At 34.6% G+C, this 21,830-nt stretch overlaps 3 protein-coding genes across 4 annotated transcripts; 2 read left to right on the top strand and 1 right to left on the bottom strand.

The window, feature by feature from the left end:
* Nucleotides 1–1,729: 1,729 nt before the first annotated feature.
* On the top strand, nucleotides 1,730–8,216 carry LOC141671855 (CBBY-like protein). Its single transcript, XM_074478264.1, has 11 exons — nucleotides 1,730–2,040; nucleotides 3,590–3,639; nucleotides 3,764–3,827; nucleotides 4,076–4,124; nucleotides 4,218–4,286; nucleotides 4,858–4,919; nucleotides 5,583–5,663; nucleotides 6,307–6,461; nucleotides 6,572–6,656; nucleotides 7,522–7,665; nucleotides 7,905–8,216. Exons 1-11 carry the CDS (start codon nucleotides 1,799–1,801, stop codon nucleotides 8,005–8,007), a joined length of 1,104 nt encoding a protein of 367 aa, XP_074334365.1. The 5' UTR covers nucleotides 1,730–1,798; the 3' UTR covers nucleotides 8,008–8,216.
* A 1,415-nt stretch (nucleotides 8,217–9,631) lies between these two features.
* On the bottom strand, nucleotides 9,632–18,546 carry LOC141671802 (protein ROOT HAIR DEFECTIVE 3 homolog 2-like). 2 transcript variants are annotated; one of them, XM_074478155.1, is made up of 22 exons: nucleotides 18,248–18,546; nucleotides 17,277–17,343; nucleotides 17,056–17,158; nucleotides 16,694–16,764; nucleotides 16,281–16,344; nucleotides 16,145–16,210; nucleotides 15,997–16,044; nucleotides 15,842–15,904; nucleotides 15,687–15,743; nucleotides 15,377–15,535; nucleotides 15,225–15,293; nucleotides 15,062–15,153; nucleotides 13,974–14,052; nucleotides 13,311–13,476; nucleotides 12,718–12,842; nucleotides 12,337–12,599; nucleotides 12,170–12,266; nucleotides 11,913–12,080; nucleotides 11,736–11,840; nucleotides 10,738–10,832; nucleotides 10,492–10,588; nucleotides 9,632–10,032 (listed from the first exon to the last, which is right to left on the bottom strand). In XM_074478155.1, exons 1-22 carry the CDS (start codon nucleotides 18,393–18,395, stop codon nucleotides 9,739–9,741), a joined length of 2,496 nt encoding a protein of 831 aa, XP_074334256.1. In that variant the 5' UTR covers nucleotides 18,396–18,546; the 3' UTR covers nucleotides 9,632–9,738. The 2 variants fall into 2 exon arrangements, with proteins under 2 accessions (XP_074334256.1, XP_074334257.1); XM_074478156.1 differs by lacking the exon at nucleotides 18,248–18,546 and having other exon boundaries at nucleotides 17,254–17,343.
* Nucleotides 18,547–20,199: 1,653 nt separating this feature from the next.
* Nucleotides 20,200–20,922, top strand: LOC141673419 (uncharacterized). The gene has a single exon (XM_074480164.1). It carries the CDS (start codon nucleotides 20,200–20,202, stop codon nucleotides 20,920–20,922), a length of 723 nt encoding a protein of 240 aa, XP_074336265.1.
* The last annotated feature ends 908 nt before the right edge of the window (nucleotides 20,923–21,830 follow it).

Below are 21,830 nucleotides of genomic sequence, written 5' to 3'. Positions count from 1 at the left end.
GTTGCTCTTGAAGAAGACACAAGTGCGAGGTCACATGTACAATAGTTTTTGTCCATTCTTCACATCTGCAGTCTCAATATATTACAATTAACTATTCCGAAGATCGAATTATATTGAACGGTAGTGTGGCTCATGGAGACTCTTTCCAGTTTCAAAACCGCGTTGAATGGCATATTTTCAACTCACTGGGCTTGGACTTGTGCAGTTGTGCTTGTCTGCTTGAGCGCGAAGTGCAATTGATTGCTCCACTTTCTCAACAATGTCTGAGGCCATCAGTTGAGGACATTATTGATTACACAGTCATAATAGGAAAAGTTGCTGAGGATTATTACCAAGGAAAGTTACAAAGCCCAAACGCTGGACTTTGCAATGAAAGCTTAATGTTATGAAATTAACTTATTATGTAGGGATTTTGAATTACACAATGAAGTCTGAAGGCTGAAGCTGTGTTTTCTGGTTTTATTCAAACATGATTTCATCTTCTTCTCTGAAACTATTGTTTTCAATTATTGCCCGACTATTAAATTTGACCTACAACTTTCAGTTTGAATATGCTACATTTCAATATCACAAACCATAGAAGTCCTTTAATGCCCTGTAGATGCTGAAATATTGAAGGTTTTTGGATTAGTTTGTCCATGGTGGTCAATGTGACAAATGACAATATGATTCTTTGGATTATCTATTCTCTTAACAATTAATGGGCTTTTCTCATTGATGTCAGCCTTGATTTAGAAACCCCCTGGCATTACTTCAAAGCTTTCCTATCTTATCTCCGCCAGATACACTGGAAAATGGATTTTGTAATACGGATGTGAAGAAGGTAATATTTGCATTTGCTTAACAGTGTGGCTACTTTATATATGGGTCTGAAGACCAAACGAAATTCATTAAACCGAAATTTGTTTCGAGATCCGAATCATATAATCCGATATTTATTCAAAAACTGATTTAAATCGATCCAAAAAATATCTGAACTAAAAATTAACCGAAAATGATCCGAAATACAAGATCCGATTATAACTTGGAACCGATTAAACACGAATAATATATTACCCGAACCGAATATGACCCGAAATAAGCAAAATTTATACTTTAAACAATTTTATTTTTATGATAATATACTTATTTTATCATATTTTTTTGTAAAAGTACATTATATTATATTAAAAATACTAAATAAAATAAAATAATAATAATAATTTAGCAAAAAAATTAAAAAAATATATTTTTTAAATCTCAAAAATTGAAAAATTAAATAAGTTAGGATCCGAAAATATCCGAACCGAGTTTAATCTGAACATAATTTTGTCCGATTTTAGTCCGAATTTTATCCGATTTTAATCCGAGTTAGACCCGAACCGAATCAAATCCGATCCGATCCAAATGATCTTCAAATATATCATAATCCTAAAGTAGATCCGATCCGAAATTGATCCAATCCGAAACCGAACCGGTTATCAGAAATGTCAGGTTAAATCAAATACAATGAAAATAAATCTAATTATATGAAAAAAAAAATATAAGAATTTGACTATTTTTTGTAAATCATATTTTTACAAATATTTTTAAAAAATAGTAAAATTATGAAACAACTTTCGAGAATAGTATTTTCGATAATTTTTCCAATTTTTATGTATTTTAAACTATATGAAAAATAGAATAAAAATTTAACAATAATATAAATAAAAGTTAACTGAAAATACAGAATAAAATCCCAACAAATTGATAGAGATGATGATGAGGTGTCTATGATTGGTGACTCACACAAAACCAAACAAGAACTAAAGTAGCTCCCATGGAAACTACTTCAACTCCAGCTCTGTCTTCACCTCGATTTTCGAGCTTCATTACCACTAACACCAAATTGCATGGCATACCCACAAAAAATATCTATTTCTCGCCCTCATTTTCCAAATCTTTTTACCCAAAACTTACTTTTCACACCAAAAATTTGCAAATCAATAGGTTTTATGCTTCTTCAAGTTCTTCTGAGCACAAACCATCTGGCCAACTTGCTGTTCTTCTTGAAGTTGATGGGTATTTTTTATTTTGCTACTCTTTTCTTTTTCAATGGCATATCCATTTTCTTGGAGCTTTATGTGTGTAAAGATGTGATTTTTATGTTGAGTATTGAGTGAAGCTTCTTGTTTGATGCATAATATAGTTGAGTTTTTAGTTTGGTGCATGAATTGTGTTTTTTTTTGGGTTTTTAGCTCTTTATTATGGTTTTATGATTCGAAATCGATAAAATGAGGAATAAACTTTATTTGTTAGAAGAATTGGATTTTTTAAGTGGCTTTTAGTGGCATCTTGAGATTTTAATTTAAATGATCAAGTTATATTGTATATCAGCTCAGGTTGCAGAGGTCTTGCGGTCATACTCTCCTTGGTGAGATTGTTACGGTGGTCTACTCGAGTTGTGGCCGTTTAATCGAGTGAGGGGGAGTATCTAAACTTAATAAATATTTGATCCATTTAGGGTTTAGAACATATGATCTAAGAGTGTTTACTATTTAGTACCTGCAAATTACATCGTTTCTTCCGGTGTTAGAAAGAATACCGTATTTTGTTTCCACTAAGATAATGCTTGAGATTGACAACCTAATTTCGAAAGACTTTGGAAAAATATTTAAAGGTAAATTCTTAGATTTGGGGTTGCCGAACAGAGTACATATATACACTTCAAATGATTACAGTTACTCATTCTAAGGGCATGGGCATCTCTAAGGGGAAGCCTTTTTTGGCTTTCTATGCTTATCTTTATCAATTTGTAGTATCCACGGGAGAGATATCAGTTAGTTGTAAAAGTAGGCTGGCTATTGAACCATGACACCTCAGATATGTCAACAAATCATTCATTTGTTAATGTATCCTATGCAATAATCCTTTTTTCTTCTTGATGGCAAAAAATAGAAGTTGTAGTGGTAATACATTTATGGTATATGTCATGTTTTGCATAGATAAGATTTGGGCATTGTGATAAATAGCGTTTGCTTCCTTGAAGATTGTTTTGACCTTTTTTTTAAAACCTGAAACATGAAAGGAAAAGGATATGACGCAAAAAATTATTTTAGAGCAAGTTTAGTATTGTGGAAGTGTTCAGCACAACACATCTCTGAAGTGGTAGTTGTATAACCTGCTGCGAGTTGGTCAGCCTTCTAATTATGAAAAGCAGTGCTTCTCAATAATAAATCATTAGATATGTCTAAAAATGTGCAGGAATAAAAGTACAATGTTATATTCAACAAGATTTACTTGACTTGGAAGGGAGAGGTATAAAACAGTACACTAGATAATTGTAACTTTATGCTTGATTATCAAAAAACCGCCTGTGAATCACTCGAATTAACAGTGGCATGTATGCTTCATTCTTACTCTTTCATGCATTCACATGGAAAGGCTTACGCTGACTATATGATCTTTATGTTTCCGCGATAAATGTAAATCCTTGAACCTTATGTGCTATAGGATTTATGAGAGCCAGAATTTTTTTTTCTTCTTTTTGAAATGTAGACTCTAAGTTCTTGCTTGACAGAGGATAATGTATACTATTTCATAATCCATGCTTCTTTGCGTTGTTATTTAGGGTCCTAATGGATATATATGGCGGTGGTAATCGTGAAGCCTTCAATCTAGGTGAGACATATACATTACTTTTTTTTGTGGCTCTTAAAAGGGTTTCTGTACCTATTACCAAAGTTCTGTACTTCTCATAGAGCAAATACACTGTTTATTGATTTGAACTTGTTGACATTGTTAGCATTTCGAAAGCTCGGTCTCGACTGTGCAAATTGGACAAAACCAATTTATAACGATCTAATAAGGTATGAATTATATTTCACATAATTTAGCAATAAAAAGGTATTCCATTTGTTGCACAAAGCCGTGAATCAAGACACTGAAGAAAACTCTTGCAATTTTAATCTAGTGTCTTGCTGTAATTTCCCGCCAATCAGATTACAGTTGTAGCGTCATACCTTCTCATTTTTAGAACTAATTATGCGATCTTGTATATTATCTAACTTGAGCATTATTACTTCTTTTTAATTTTTGTGTCTAATATTCTTTTAAGGAAGAGTGCTGGTGAAGAGAAGATGATGTTGTTCTTGTATTTTAACCGGGTGCGCACCTGATATCATTTTACAGAATATTAGAAATTGAATAAACCATTACTTTTGTGTTGATTTTTCTTCTGTTGTCAATTTCTTGTTCAGATTGGTTGGCCTAGTTCTTTACCCACGAATGAGAGGGAAACATTTATGAAAAATGTTATGCGCGAAAAGGTAAAATTTATAGCACATCATTTGGAGGGCAAGGATTGTTCCAGGGAAACCAGATATTCTGTTTAATATCATTGGCTGCAATATTTAGCACACATGATATAATCTTTTAAGCCATGTCCATAAATTGTACAACAACTAAGTTGTTTTTTTGCTAATTACAATAACTAAGTTCTTTGTACTTATATCTGAATGAATTGGGAAATAGCACACAGATCGTTTTTATATAATGCAATAAAATAACACCTTAAGTACAAAATGACCCCCAATACTGCGGACCAAATATAGTCTTCTCTTGTATACTCCAGAGCATCTCATATTGACCGTCTTTATCAAATGATAACATTCTAAAGGTTTATCTGGCTTTAACATTATTTCCACCATAAGCTTGGTTACGAATGGTCAATTGCAAAAACTTAATATTCTCATGCTCCCTTCATCTGCTAAGCATTAACTCCAAACCTCTTATTACGAAGAGACGGGTATCTACTAGGCGCAAAGGGATTAGAAACATTCTTTTCTTTAGTTGTAAAGCACACTAATTTCTAATTTTGAAGTGTTAAATTACTGGCAGAAAACCGCGCTGGAAAATCTTGTGATGTCAAAGAGTATACCTTTAAGACCTGGTGCAGAAGAGTGAGTGCTCAGATTCAGCCTAACTTAATATTTCTCACAAGATGCAAAGGTTGCTTTCATCTATATTAGCTTAGCTCTTTTAATATTTAGGTGAACTAAGAATGCCAATGTTGTGCAGATTTTGTTGCATAAAACTTGTCAATAATTTTGTCATGTTCGTTATCATTCTGTATAAGGAATAAGCAGATATCTGAGACCATCTGTTGCTTGTGTTATTGTCTATTTCTGTCAAAGAAGCATTTATTGAGGAATAAACAATTTAGTCTTATAGAGAAGATGGTCTCAGATATAAACCTTTAGAAGACTGCTCCTACTATCAAGTAGCAATTTTCTGAATAATCAATCGAATAAAATCGTTTACTACAAACACCTTAAAATGCTTCCGTGCAACAATTAGGACTCCAAATCCATAACAAATTTCTTTTTCCCCTGCCGAAACCTGAATTCTGATCTGTGTCCATCAAGATTCTTTGTTATAATGGCGGGCGAAGTCAATTCCAAATTATCTTATGATAATTATTTTGTGAATAGATTAAATATAGAATATTATGGATATAAGTATATATAATAAGCTCTTTGAATAATAATTTTTTGGTTGTTATATTTCAATTAACAGTGTTTAGGTTTCCTTTAACATTATCATCGTTCTTTCTTCAATCACAGTTTCATCAACGATGCGATTAAAGAAGGGGTTCCAGTGGTAATTCTGACAGCCTACAGTAAAATCGGGGATAAAATAGCCAGGTTTTTTTTCTTCTGAATTTTGAGTCATTAGAAACTTTTAATTCTGTGTTCACAATTATCTTAAAACTTTGTACTTGTCTGGAAATAATTAGTTGACTTGGTACCTTTGTGGAACCTTGATCACATAATTACAGAAGCAGAATCTTTTACCATGATAATTATATAGGTAGAGGCAACCTTCCCCCATGACAAAGGCCAGGGGATCAGATTCTCACCCTCCCTCTCCTTGTATAAATAAATACAACTTGTCAAAAAAATGTGATTCATTTATCTTTTACTGTATCACGGGTAGATCGCTACAATTAATTTGTCACAAAGTAATGCAAGACTTGTTTACTCTGATTTACCGGTATTGAGCTTCAAGCTAGGCTCCTAATGTAAAACCATCATATATGAGATGGCATCAACACCATTAATAATGTTTTATAATATTTGAAGACTTGCTTTATTAGATACTCTTTGTTGGGATTTATAACTTATGATTAGAAAAGACTGCCTGATTTGTTTCTCGGTAAAGACAATAGCAAGCTTTTTCTTTAAAGGACTTGTGTTCTTGGACGGTTTTTATGATATCGCCTCATATTTTTAGGATTGTTGAGATAACTTGATGAACAATTTGTCTTTTTTATTACTGAAAAAACAGGTCTATCGTTGAAAAGCTTGGAGATGAAGTAAGATCGATGGTAAAAATTGTCGGGACTGTGGAGGCAGAAAAAAGCTTTTACGGCCAACTTGTTCTTGGTGAAGGAGTGTTTTCTAGCCTGGATGAGCAATTAGTTAGAGAAGCAAGAAAAGCGGGTAGAATACTATTCCAAATTTGATTTGCACATGCATATTGTTTCATATACGAATGGTAGTCAAGTGACTCTGACTGATGTAGAAGGCTGTTTTTTTACTATATTGATTAGCTTCTGCTGAAAAACAAAGAATTGCAAAGGAAGTTGCATCCATGTTGAAGCTGAGTGTAGACATTGATACTAGTTCAAGTGAAAGGTGACCCATCCTTTTTCCCTTGGAAATAATATGTACGTTCGCATATCATATATCTGATGTTTGAAAAACGAAAAGAAATGAACTTTGATTAATAGATTGGATTAGTGTATCATGTAATGAGTTTAAGCTCTCAAATTCACCTGATTTGGAAATGGATATAGTTGGCTTTGGTCATTTATTTACATGCTAAATATATAATTGAGGTATTTCTATATCAACCAAAATGTCTTGTACAGTGCTTCTCATGTGCAACCTGAACTAATGAGAGTTGCACGTATTACAAGTTGAGTTTGCAACTGGGAGAAAAATCAACCCAACTCAAAATCTACCTGAAGATGTGTGGGTAAATATTACAGTTTGACCACTAAACAATTGGTAAAAGACTAACAGCGACCCATTTTGAAATAGCGGCAAAATTAAGAGATGCATGCGAATCAGTAACACAGATCCATTGTAGTTTGAAAAGTGGAATTGTGAAAGAAGCACAATGATGTTATTGCGAGTCTATGGCCTTAAAATAGTATTGTCTACTATCATCTTCATCGTATGGCTTCTTGTTGATAATCTTTTAACAATAATGGCCAGAACCTGGGAGTTTTGTCTACTGGCAAAGAAAATTGTCCCGTTCCAGGTAGAAGGATGCTTAACGTGTTTTACATATATTTTATTTGGCCAATTACTGCCAAATTTTTAGACAAGCAATCAGAGATTAGAGTTCAGTTTCTAAGCAGCCTGGTTATTAAATTTAAGCATCTAGATGAGAGAACCATTTCTTGTGCTTTTTATTTTTCTCAGGAAGATTTACATCAATTTTGGTGAAGGTGCTAGCAGTAAGCCAATAATACCTTATTATTAAATAATGCAGTACACAGAAAATCGTGACTGCACTACGAGCAGCGGCAGAATACGTCGATGTGCCTGTTTCAAATTGTGTACTTGTTTCCGGAGGCCAATCTGGAGTAGCTGGAGCCGAACGCATAGGCATGCCTTGCATTGTTCTTCGCAGCAGGTACTTTACTGATTTCCAATTTTACATAATGTCTTGTGCTTAAAATCACGGGTAGTGTGGTTGCCCACTTTTTTAGGAGAATAAAATGTTCAAAAAACTCGATTACATCCCCCACTAAAATACCAGTCTTACCAAAATGCAACTTCAACTTCATTGTTCACCTTTGGAATTTGTTTTAACTAGTTAATTCTACTAATGGCTACCTATTGCTTACCAATAGACTTTTGTGGATGTTGCAGTTCAACAAATAGGGCCGAGTTCACATCAGCGAATGCTACATTGGATGGATTTGGTGCTGCAGATTTAACAATAGCTAAACTTCTCAACAAAAGGTGGTTATAATTTTTTCCGGAGTACTCCCACGAGTTAAGAGTACCTGTATTTACTTGTCTAATACATGAAATATACATTCACTTCAACCTGGTTTAAGATTTTGTTTTGTTAACAATCTTCGTGTTAAAAGTTCCACAGGGAAGACTTGGACTGTTTACATTCAACATCCACTGCAACTGATTATGATTTAGTAATATGTGTTACTTCGGGAAGTATAATTGGAAGTATCTTCGTTTTTCTTTAACTACATAAATCATTATAGTTCTGAGTTTTTTTCCTGAAATAATTTATTTTCTATTCTCCGAATATGAGATGTAATTGTTAAAATCAATTTTTTTAGCATAACGCCATATTATTAATTTGACCAAGTACCGTATGTACGCTGAAAAAACCTAATGTGATGATGCGAGCCAAAGATTAATTGGGCTTTCGGCCCATGATAAGAATGAAATCAACAAAAATAAATAGATTAAAAGTGATTATACATTTTAATATTTTATAATGGAATGTTAGAAGAGTTTGAAGTTGAGAGCTCAGGCTTATGCAAAATATGTTATGTTCAGTGTTACAGATTTCGGAAATCGAAATTATTCGGTTAAGATAATGATTTATGATTTACGGACGATTTTTAAAAAAATCGAATAATTTATCAATGATCAGCCAAATTAGATAAATATTTTTAATTAATTTTTGAGTTATTTATCGGTGATTTTTGAAAAATCAACCGATTTCTGATTAGAATGTTAATACAGTTAGCAGACGAAAGAGAGTAAATGATATATTTGCATTACCAAGATTAGTGGGATTGAACAAACTCTAACATTATGTGCGAAATAGACAGTTTGTGCTCTTGGTACTACTTTCTTTTCGCTCATAAAAGTCAAGATTCAAGAACTCTACCGAAACAAACTGATTGTACATTCCTTCAACCTCTTGTTAATATTTGTTTGAAAAAGTTTTCTCGGATATATTGTGTCTGATAGAAGTTATAGCAGAGAGTACCCAGCGGAGAAGTACTTGTTCCATAGCTGCTTAGGTATATGTAGACCTGACAAAATGGACAGTATCCGAAGAACTGAACCGAAATCTATAGATCCGAGATCCGAATTATATAATCCGATAATTATCCGAAAACCAAATTAAACCGATCTGAAAATTACCCGAACTGAAAATTTAACCGAAAATGATCCGAAATACTAGATCCGATTATAAATTGGAACCGAATAAAATAGATTCATATAACATTTGAACCGAATATGATCCGAATTAAGCTTCATACTTAAATGTATCTTATATTTGTGATAATTTAATTATTTAATTATAAATTAATGTAAAAGTATATTATATTATATTAAAAGTACTACATTTAATAAAAAGATATTTTTTTAAGTCTCAAAACATGAAAAAATAAATAAGTTAAGATCCGAAATATCCGAACCGAATTTAATCCGAATCGAATTTTGTCCGAATCCGTTTTTATCCGAATTAGACCCGAACCGAATCACATCCGATCTGATCCGAATGACCTCGAGTTATATCATAATCCGAAAGTGGAACCGATCCGAAATAGATCTGATCCGAAACCGATCCGGTTATCCGATTTGCCAGGTCTAGATATATGCGGGGAATAAAAGAGATGAACATTTTATTTTATTTTTTTAAAGAAAATACTAATACAGAACACGAGACATCTTGTGTATAGAGGAAAGATCCAGCAAACATGTTAGAAGAACAAGGAATTTACAAAGTTTCTGCATTGTCGTCATTATTAACTCGCCTGCGCATCAATTGAGGACTTGAATATTCAGGATCATCATCGATTGATGTAAAATTGGATGACAAAGCTGTATCTGCCAGTGTACTTGAGACAGAGCTAGACTGGTGGTGATCATTTTTAAAACTCTGATTAGTAGGCCTAGGATGTCTTTGTGGTGGTTGAGGTTTTGGATGCCCATGGCCCTCTTCAGCAAGTCGCCTAAGTAAGTTCATGATAGTAGGAAGAAACCTTGAAGACAGGGCAAGAAGTCCAGCCAGCTGCAGACAAAATTAAACAGGTGAATCTCCTGGTGGATCACATTAGAAGTTTGTACCATCTAAAGATGTGAATTTGGTGTGCTTTTACAGGTCCAAGGACTACTTGTGCCTTTTTTCCGCCGCATTTTTAGAAACATGTAGACTTTTTACATATGCAAAATCGACCCACATTCTGCACTTAAATCACTTGATTCACACTGGACTTGCATTATTAACAAAATATAAGTCTCTGAATCAGTTCATCATTTGACACTCATCTAAATACACAAGCACGTCAATTTTTTGGGTCCGCTTTACAATTACAGGGAAAAGTGTCAATGATGACTTTTTCTGGATTGCAACTATCTAGAGGAACTGAATATCACAACAGAGGAGCACTCATTGGTATAAATGATCAGGTTATTTAGTTCGAAATAGAGTGGAAAAATGAGCGAAAGTAAAATATATTTTTTTACTCACAGTGCCATTCTGAAAGTCCCTTGTGATATCCATTTGTACCCATATAGCTTTCGACAATAGAAAAATAACAAACAAAACTAGGAGGTAAAGAGGATTCCTGTTAAAAAGAACCAAGATGAAAAAGTATCGTGAGTGCTAGCATTCGGAGCAGACTACAAATTAAAAGGCCAACCAAGGAAATAAGGGAGCAGACAGAAGACTATTATTGGGCTTTTTTTAGGATGGTCGTGCCTTGAACATAATTACCTTAAAAGAAGCATAAATTCATTAAATCCAAGAATAACTATTGCCATAATCGCCCACAGCGGAGGTAGCCAATTATTGCTGCGTTTGTAAGCCTCCTGAGGAACATAATACATTAGTGGCAGCAGATGGCTCAATTGGGATAAAAGGAGGAGGTCCAATAAAGAGAAATTGCAATAGTACAATATAGCTACAAGCCTAAGAGACCCACTTAGTCGCTGAGGATACCACTTTAGTTAAATTTTAAAGTTTACAAAACATGATGACTTACAGTATATGTTGGAAAAACACCAGAAATATGAAAATAATATTACCTGATTTAAAGTAATATCGAAAACTAATGACCCAAAGGCCAAAACAGATCAACCTGTATATTTGTGGACATAGTTTCGTGATATAATCCTACTATAGGACTTTTCTCACTGTTCTGAGTGCTACATTGCTTTGACTGATTGAGGTAATTGTGAAATTCTTTGAAGCAGTAAGTTCTTTAATTTGTGTTTAAGCTCTAGACCAGAGTGCCAATAGGCCTATGAGTAATCACGCTAATTGGGAGCGCAATAAGTTGAAGAAACTTATTCTAACTTTATGTAAGACAATAAACCCCTTCCCGCTTTCCTTCTCCTACTTACAGTTTACAATCTTTTTTAAAATAACAAAACTTTAAGCTTATCTTGTACTACAATATTTTGATATTTTTGGTATACAAGTTGTTAAATCCCCCTCCCCGCTCCCCCAAACTCTTCGAACCTAAGCTCTGTATATGTAGTGTGTTCCCTTCATCTTACAGTCCAAACAGGAAAGCGATTTTTTCTTGCATGAAGTTCCCTTTTAAATAAAAATGTATCATCCCCTATACGAAGTTGAGAAGCTAGCAAGATTACACAATATTTTGCAATCATTAATTTTTTGACCAATGTATTGCTATTATTATGCCTACTTAGAACACAGTACTTCCAGATCATAGCTATTAGATCAAAAAGCATATGGAAATGTTGTACCTGTGCAGAAAGAGCTTGTGTAATCGTATACTCGGTTTCCATTCTAAATTGTCTCCACAAGTACTTGCATTGCACAGGCGTAATGAGTGTCTCTTCAGGGGGGACCTATTTGTTAAAGTATCATAAATAGTTAGACCCCCATCAAGATTAAAGGGGAAAGCATCTATCAATTAATACCTTATCCCAAGTGCTTGAAGCAAGAGGATCTCCTGAAGTTCCCACATCCCTGTACCGAGGTGAAGCTACAGCCACTGGTCCATCCAGAAGCGATGAGAGTACATTCTCTATTTTATCTTCTCTCTCATCAAGGCGTATCACAGCCATTGTAGATAAAAGCTTCAAAGACTATCAAGATAGAAAATTATATGTGAATACACTACCCTACTTGCAATTCTGCAGCACCAATTACTACCATATTTATCTTTGGAAATTACCGCCGCTCGGGCATCTCTCGTAATTGTACGTATGTCTTCCTTTCCAGTCCAAACTCTTGGCAATGAATCATCATCATGGTTGAAGACTGTTGCAAACCTGAAGTACTCAAAATTTAAGCAGCTTACAACGATTAAAAAAAACTTAAAAATCAACCAGACATGGATACCTGTCCTTCATCCGGCTCAAAATTTGTCCCACTTCGTCCCTTGATTTCTTTTCCACCACACTTCTGGCATAGGCACACAAGTTCTGCACCATTTTGTCAAATGCTGACTGGTCCAACTCAAAACCAGTAAGAGCAGCACGAAGACCTTCCACGGTTGCACCAGTTTCATGCTTTAAAAGATTCCTTATTGAAGCCCATGTGTTTATTGCACCAGATTCAAGAAGCAACTGTACTGGCTCAGACAGAGCTAATTCAAGCTTTTTCTGCAAAGTGAAAGAGTTTGATAAACTTTCACAAGACACTGATACCTTTCAAGAGCAACATAAGAGAAAAAGAAGGGGCCAAATAACCGTGGCTTCCATAGAATCCCAGGTAAGTTACCTCATACTTAGCTATTAGTTCCGATAACTTTTCATTACAAATAAAAGCTGCTTGCGCCTCGATATCACGACAAAGTTTATCCCGAAGTTTCGAAACATCCCAATCAGCCTGCTTAATGATTGCATCTACAGTTGAGGGAAAAACATTAATGTGTGTACGTAGACATAAAACACTTATTTAGATAGTGTCAGACATGCGCCTATGGACCAATAGACTTTGAGGCAGGGGTATAAGATATTTAAAAATTCCACCCATCATAACATTAATCAGGCTTCTTTACCGTATTGTCGAAGGTAGGTAAATTCATCCCAGTAAGGGTAATAAATTGTAACTTAGGAACACGAATGCAGAATTACAACTAAAACTGGGGAGGGATAGAATTGTACTCTGCGAGGATCTACTAGAATCAAGTTTTTAATACTTGAATGAAATTTTTATGTAATGCTTGATTCATGTCATGGGGCTCAATTGTAGAACTGACAACACTCTTGTAGAAACATCGCTCCTCAATGATCATATTACTACTATACTCTATACTTCATTGTCATTCCACAGAAGTATTAAAAGTTTAGAGTTATATTTGGATGGAGTACCTGTACATCCACTATCAAAATCAAGCATACAGGAGCTTTTACAAGTACGCACAGCAACAGCAAAGCCCTCTCCTTTGTGCAACGACTCTTCTAGCCTCGTTTTAAAGTTTTGAAGGCTATTAGAACGTAGATGTCCCACCATAGTAATGAAAGCTGGATATACTAGCTGAAGGAACATGCAACAGTCAAAATGCACGTGTATCAGTTCTCGCATATCCCTTCATTATTGAACATAATGGACTACAGACAATTCCATGGTATGCTTTACAGTAGCTGTAGTTGTCTTCTATTTTAACACAACTAAATACTTTAGGGGATCAAATAAATGACTTTCTTTTCAAATGATACCTACAACTCCTGGTGTTTATTTCACAGTGCAAGAGCTCAATATTTTTGTCGCGGAAGACAATTACTTGAAGAGACTACATCCATCTTTATTAGAACATTGAACAACTCAATACCTAAGTTTCTTCTATCGGCTTATAATTACTATAGTGAGATGACTGACACAGCAATTTAAGCTAAGATTGCAAACCTACGTCAATATTGCTAGTAATGTCATTCTGATTAATAATATATATCAAGGAGTGGAAAATACTTCAAGATGCTGAAAAACTTCACTGGCTTGAAAGATATATTTGTTAATGCTGCTTACTGTCTCACCTGCAATGATTTCAACTCCAAATCTTTCCTTTTAGAATCTCTTACACTCTCATCAAAGAAGACAGCCTCTGAGTCATATCTAATGGGAGAGATAAAGAGTAAGCAAACAAAAGAGAATACCAAAAGAAGCATAACTGAGGCATACATAGTTTTTATGAAAGCGACACACAAAAATTAATAAAGGTCTAGTTAGAAAAGTAAGTTTTTCCAACTGGGCCATGTAAAGCAATAAAGTGGACTCATCAAGTGTAGCTACAATTATCTACAGCGAAGTTTGAATGGCGTCAATGCTACAACTTATCGAAATATTAGCAGCAAGAAATGCGAATTAATTAGAAATCCTATTACTTTCACGACTGTTTGTTTCCATTTACAAGTCTTACGGCTAAAGCTATCTAGAATCTCTCATGCTCGAATAGGTAAGTCATATCTTTTGTTTTTGAAATCTCCATTGAGGAAAGCAGAAAACAGGTGTCATAGATATATCTAATCCCTAGAAATGCAAGCTGCACCAGAAACTCTCTCACACAAGGATGAGACCGGTTACGACCCAAAAGTTATTTTAAAGCGAGTTTAAACTGAAAGTATAAACATGAAATATATTTTTCTCAACAAAGCAAAAACTATATTAGAACTAAAGTTAAATAATTTGAAATAACCTAAATAAAATCTATGTTAATAGCTCTTATCAGTATAAATTTCTTATTATGGTTACTGATGGGGGACTTTAGACTTGGAAAGGAGAGAGAACTCACAAGCTTTTCACAATACAAGACAAGTTTGCCAACTTTTCCAGCTATAATTTTACAGATAAATAGGTACCAGAAGTACCAATTTTAAATTAAATGTTTTTTAAACAAATAGCTATCAAAAATTATCTTCCATCTTAAACTACTAAAAACTAATATGCTCTTGCAAAGCCTGTGGTAGACAGGCTATAATATATGTCACGAACTCGGATACCACACCCGCATATGTGATGCAACTTCCCATCACGGGCTTTTTATGTTCGCTGAGCACAACAAATTACAGAAGACTGCAATTATTTCATTGAATAGTTATAACATATCTAAGACCAATCAGCTTACTCAGATAGAAAGGCTTCCAGCAATAAAGTGAGCTTTTCCCCCAAACCTGATATTGGACCCGCTTGAATTGCCTTTTCTAATTCTAGCCAACTCTGTATCACAGAAAACAGGTAAGGCGCTCATTCAAACAGGAAGGTGACAAACAAAATAGATGTTCGTATACCTTGTCGCTGGCCAATCGCATGTACTTCTCATTAGCAATCTCTTCACAGCGAACAGTAGCAACCATGACCTGGTTATGGAATTATAACACTAAAGCTAAAGTTTGGCGATACATTCACTCCAAAGTTATGAAAAGCAGGTAAGTGGTGTAACCTTGTGAGCAGGAAGATCCAGATCTTTGTTCTGTTTTATAACTTCCCAGATCTTCTGTGCACTAAATGAAAACCCCGAGGCAGGAATAACACCTCGTCTATCTCCAGCAAGCCCTCCTGGGGATACTGATTGAAAAAAGCGCTGCTTCAAATCAGCAACCTGGACAGACAACAAAATTTTAAAAGTTCAAAAACTTGCCTCACTTACAAAATTCATCATTGTGGTGTAGTGATCCCAAAAAGAAAGATGATCTTAGGCACAGAAAAAGCCTATGTATATACCCAGGTTGTTAGTACATCAAGGGGATTACCTGCTCTCTGAACTGCTCCTCTTTCTCTTCATAGCTGGATAGAGCTGTCACCTCTACCTTCAAGACCAGAAACTAAATCAGATATCTAAATAACAGACAAAGTAATTGTCTGTTGTGTGTGTCTATAGAGATAGGGAGATAAAGAGAGCACTTACATTAAAAAATTCACTCAAGGGGGTGTTCTTGTGGACAACAGGCTTAGAAACTGTATCCCATATCTGTAGACATTTATTCCCCATTATTTAATAAACATGATCATTTGATTATATATTCAAGTGGAAGATGTATATAAACTAGATGCCATATATACCTTTTGAACGTCGTCTCTAAGAAGAGGCTCCAAATATTCAAAAGGTGTCTGCATAGAGCCACGGGCAGCATTTGACCACAAGTCGGAACAGAAACAAGACAACTTGCAACAAGTAACTAACGAAGGAAAGTATTTGCTAACTTCAGACCTTTGTTTTATCACGTATTACAAACAAAAGAGTCGTCTTGCGTGGACTGAATAACCGCATCATGACCTAAAAAGTGAGGAAATTGTCATCATTATAACCATTACAAGTCCCAAAGACCAATGATAAAACCACATACCTGAAAAACGGTTTTTAGAAGAGGCTTGTTTGCAGCATGCTCACGACCAATATCATGACACCACCTAATAACAAGAACAGGATCACGTTAATACTAAAATCTTAAACACATATCTGAAATTGTACAACCTCAATCTGAGGTATTTACAGCAAATTGTCAATATTTATATCTCATTACTACGTTGTTTACAACTTTACATTAGACTTGAGCAATTAAAGTTATATCTCTCCGCTTCCACACCAATTTGGAACCCAAAAAATAATATTTCAGATGTCCATCAGAATTTTTGGATATCGTCTGCATGCACGATAAAACTTCAATATAACTTATCTTATAATGCTCATTTTGGCGATTTCACCTAACGCTATAAATAAAACAAGTAAAGCCAAGCCAACTAATGGTCAGACACATACATGTTTACAAGTACAATATCTGAAACCGCTAGAGCAAACAGGGCACTTTGTTTCTCAAATGTTGTATCATCCTGCAATATAAGATCATTCACCAGAAGCACGCAATCAATTGCAAGTCAAGAAGTAAAAACAGAATGGGACAAAAACTTTAAAAACACGTGCAATCAAAGAAAATGCCTATACACTATTCAGAAAGACCCGTACAACTTATAGAAGTAAACTGTAATTAGAGACACAACAATTCAACACACTACAAAGTAATCAAAAACATAATCTGTAGTTACATTTATTCCTCCTTTTGTCGCAATATTTTATGGTCATGAACATAATCATCGTGAGTTCAACTGTTCAAAGGAAATTACCTCCCCCCTTTCCCTCCCGTCCGTGCCCTCAAGATCCATGACAACTGTGCAAGGCTCAATGCCAACAGCTTTTGCTATCCAAATTCCCTTGGTTGTTTGATTCCTGAAAATGAAAAGATAATTGACATCCATTTATTTACAGAGGTGATGACGACAGAAGTCAACAGCTTAAACACTACTGCAATATGAAGCATATACATATAACGTGGAAGGGCATTAACCTCCCCCTGTACGCATCCATCTCCTTAAAGTTGGTTTGAAACAAGTGATTCAGCAAAGTGCTTTTCCCTGTAAACAAGATATTCATTCTCTTCTTACTACGAGAAACAGAAGTACCATGATAAACATAAAATTCTAAAATTAATTGCTGAAAGTTTAACCCCCAGAAAAATGTCCTGGTCTACTGTCCAATGCTATTATAAAGAAGTACTGCAGTGGAGATATAATATAACTCAATGGAAATTCTTAATTTAGAGTTTGAGAAATTGTTCTCCTGGAAATGATGTACTCTTGAATCAACTTTGACTGGTGACCACCGGGTTATGTGAACCGTTCACTGAGGATCAAAATTTAATGGCTATTTACAATATTCACTCACTTTGTCATAATCCTTCACACTAATCACATTAACTTCATCATTTACTTCATTTGAGAGGGCTATCTATATAATCCCGATCTCACCCTAGTCCCTACCATCGTTAATTCCATACAAATACACTAAAATCCATATACTTTAGTACATGATAAATCATAAAAATAGATCAAATACAAATATAGAGCAAACAGTTCAATAGTTATTACCCTCCTCTATCCATCCAAAATGAACATTCTTAAGTACCTTCTAGACCTACTTTTATTCAACATAAATCCCATAAAAAATCACGACATGAACAATACAACGATGATGCTCAAAACTAGATAATGTAATTAAATATCACACCTTAAAAATCTGACAACTAAAACCATAAAAAGAAAACAAAGCATCTTAAAAGGTTCGATTTTTCGATACATCATACAGCCCTTAAGTTCATCACAATTTTGTCAATTCTCTACCAACATTCCATCTAATACCAATACTAAAAATTCCACACACACACAAATTAAAAAATCAAGAAAAAAAACACATAACACAACAGAAGCCTAATAAAAGGGTTTAACACAAAAAAAAATATGTGTATATGCATATATATACCACTGCTTTGAGGGCCCATGATAGCAACAACAGCATAAGAGAGACCACAATCACCAAGTTTGATAGTTTTGACAAAATTATTAACACCCTCCACGTTGAATTTGCCATTAGCATCAATTAACTGAGTTGCACAGCTCTCTTTCACCATCACAGATAGATACAGGGGTTTATGTATGTATATATGTGTGTGTTTGTTACAGGGGTTTAGGTAAATTTATGAGGACAAGAAGAGGGAGAAGAGAAGAACAGACAAGAATTCTTGAAATGCGTGATTCTTGCGATTATTATTTTTCAAATATGGGGAGTATTTCTTTTTGTTTTTTTTTTAATTTTTACTAGCAATTTTTATTCTTTACTTGCAGATATAAATTTACCAGAAATCTAGAATGTACAAGACACAAGACTCTAGTTTTACTCCACGTATCACTCCAAGGTAACCCTGTGTTTGAGAGAGATTTTTTTGAAAGAAAGAAAGTGGAATAAAAAAAATTTAAAACTTATTTTTCTTTAGCTTGTAAAAGCAATAAGTTTTTAGGTTTTTATGCACAAAAATTCGCTCTAATAAAATTAAGACTCACTAAAAGTAATTGCTTAGACTGTTCCAGAAAAATTCTTATTTTACAAAGAAATTACAGTAAAAAATTGAATGGGGAAGTTCTTAATTTGTGCCTTGTGGCCCCTTCCTTTGGGCTTTCTCAAATTTTCACTCCATCTTCTTTTACAAACAGATCCTCATTTGGTTTCAGCCCAACAAAAAGTCCTGGCCCAGCTTCCATGTTACATTTATTTTTGTTTTAATATTTGTAGTTGTTTGTTTATTTATTTCTTTTATAATGTCGTAAATTGTTTCAACTTTATTCCCCATGCATTACATAATTAAATTAATATTTATAGCACTAATTTAATGCGATAAATAAAAAAATATTATAATATTATATTATATCCTATATATAATTGGTGCAAGACAATTAGCGTGATTTGATCGTCATGACTAATATTTTTTTGGTAAACATAAATTATATTTAAAACATATAAAGATCAACCATTATTCCAGACACAAATGAAACAAGATACTACTATTTAATAAAACATAGCATCTTAATCTTAATCAAACCACTGCAATTCATCCATCTCGGCCCATTTGAGCAACACTTCTTCCATGTCAAAGCCTGCATCATTTTTACCACCTACAAATTTTGCATTTTCCTTCGCCCCTTATGTGCCACCAGCAATGCGAATATCACTCGTCTGCCCCTATTATTGATTTTTGTCTTTTCTCAACATGTCTGCATAAAAAGGAGTCCAAAGTACCTCGAAACTCATTGTCAATTAAAGACTGTTACACCCTCGAAGATTTTCTTGTCTAAGTCAATCTTCTCTTCATCGAAGTTATCATCTTTACGGAGAGCATCATACATGCTTCCAAGAGAGGCATCCTCCAGATGTACATATTCATTCATAACCAAAGTTTTGTTCAACAGGTCTGATGGAACTATGCCAGCAAAGCAGCTTACTGGTGCCAGCTCAGATGCACAATGTGACAAATAGACTAGTGCTTCTAGAAGAAAAGTTTATTAGGCTGCTTTGTCAGTTAGTTAGAATAAGGACCTGTATATATATAAATGATGTAGCCACACTGTCTCTCTCTAAGAGAGAAATATATCAAAACAATTTTATTATCTTCTTCTCACATGAGTGTTCTTAAGCTTGATTATACTCCATTAATGGAGCTGACATGGTATCAGAGCTTTAGATCTCTGTAACACCAATTATTCCGCTGTTCTATATGCATTTTGTTAACCTTTCTCTGTTCTTCATCTCTCTCGTTATCTCTAATTGTCTTTCTTATCTCCCTCGATCTCTCCTAAATCTCTTCTAAATCTGCTATCTACATAACTACACAATTTCTCTACGATAATACATCAGAATTATTATTCTATATCGAAGAATCAATGACATTTTCTACATCATCCTATCTTAATGCTGCTACTGGATCTACGTCTTCAACATTACATGCACTGTTTGATGCTAATCATCCCTATTTTTTGCATCCATCAGATCATCCAGGTTTGGTCTTGCTTACGATCACGTTGAATGAGCAAAATTATAATCAGTGGTCTAGGTCAATGAAAATTGCATTATCATCTAAGTTGAAGCTAGGTTTCGTTGATGGAACTTATGTTAAACCTGTGTCTAATGCTACTCTACTTATGCATTGGAATCGTTGTTACGATATTGTGATTTCATGGATCCCAAACACTATTTCATCAGAAATTTGTCAAAGTGTGTTGTACATGAGTGTAGCCAAGGATATTTGGGATGATCTTATCATCAGATTTGCTCAAACTAATGTGCCAAAATTGTTCAATTTGAAGAAAGAACTTGCCTACTTAAGTCAGAGAAATATGTCAATCTCTGCGTATTTTACAAAATTTAGGTCACTCAATGATGAGTTAGATGCTTTATCTGTTGTACCACACTGTGACTGTGGTAAATGCTCTTGCAATGTCAATGCTAAGTTGGATAATTTCAGTAAAACTGCAAAATTGTCCCAATTTCTCATGGGTTTGAGCGAGCAATACATTACTATTAGAGGTCATCTGCTCTTAATGACTCCAGTTCCTACCTTGAGTGCTGCTTATAGCCTATTGATGCAAGAGGAGAATCAGCGATAAATTGGGAGTAATATGCCTGATTCTGTGGCTCTATCTGTTAAGAGTCATGATCATCAAGTGAACAATACAGCGCATTTTGTCAATAAGACTGGTAGACAAAGCAATGTTAAGAAATCTGCTTCTGATAACTCAGTTATTTGTGAATTCTGTCAAATGTCTGGTCATACTAAAGACAAGTGTTTCTGTGTCCATGGATATCCACCTTGGCATCGTCTTTATGGAAAGCCGAAGCCACGACCTAAAAGTCAGATCAGGACACCTCATGCTTATAATGTTAGCACTAATACTTCTGATGTAGTGCAGACCTCTAAAGTTGCTGAAGCTACAGGTTTCACTTCTGCACAATGTCAACAGTTAATGTCTATGATTCAAAGTGGTTTCAAAGAGCTAACTGCAGCTACTAGCTCAGCACCTTCAACTAGCATGGCTTGGCCTTCTGCTTCTACTAGTCAATAACATATGGCTGGTAATGTCACTTATTTTGTCAGTCATACACATAGTAAACATTCTTTAGATGCTGCTACGTGGATTATTGATTCTGGTGCCACGGATCATATCACGCCTCATTTACATTTGTTATCTAATGTACACACAATCAATTTTGTGTTGCATATACCAAATGGACATCATACCACAGTCACACATGTTGGTTCTGTGATCTTACACACTAACATTATTTTGACTGATGTCTTGTATGTGCCTAGTTTTCATTACAATCTACTCTCTATACCAAAACTCACATCTACCAGTTCATGTGCTGTTTTTTTAATAAGGATGCTTGTCATATTCAGGACCATGTCTTGAAGAGGACCATCGAGATTGGTGAACTTCATGAGGGACTCTATCTTTTGCATCATCATATGCCTAATTCTGAAAATATATCAGTTGTACCTAAATCTATAAATAAT

Source organism: Apium graveolens, chromosome 7 (genome assembly GCF_009905375.1).
Source record: "Apium graveolens cultivar Ventura chromosome 7, ASM990537v1, whole genome shotgun sequence".
NCBI lineage: Eukaryota > Viridiplantae > Streptophyta > Magnoliopsida > Apiales > Apiaceae > Apium > Apium graveolens.
The sequence above is the reverse complement of the archived record's forward strand: the minus strand, read 5'-3'. Positions and strand labels throughout refer to the sequence as shown.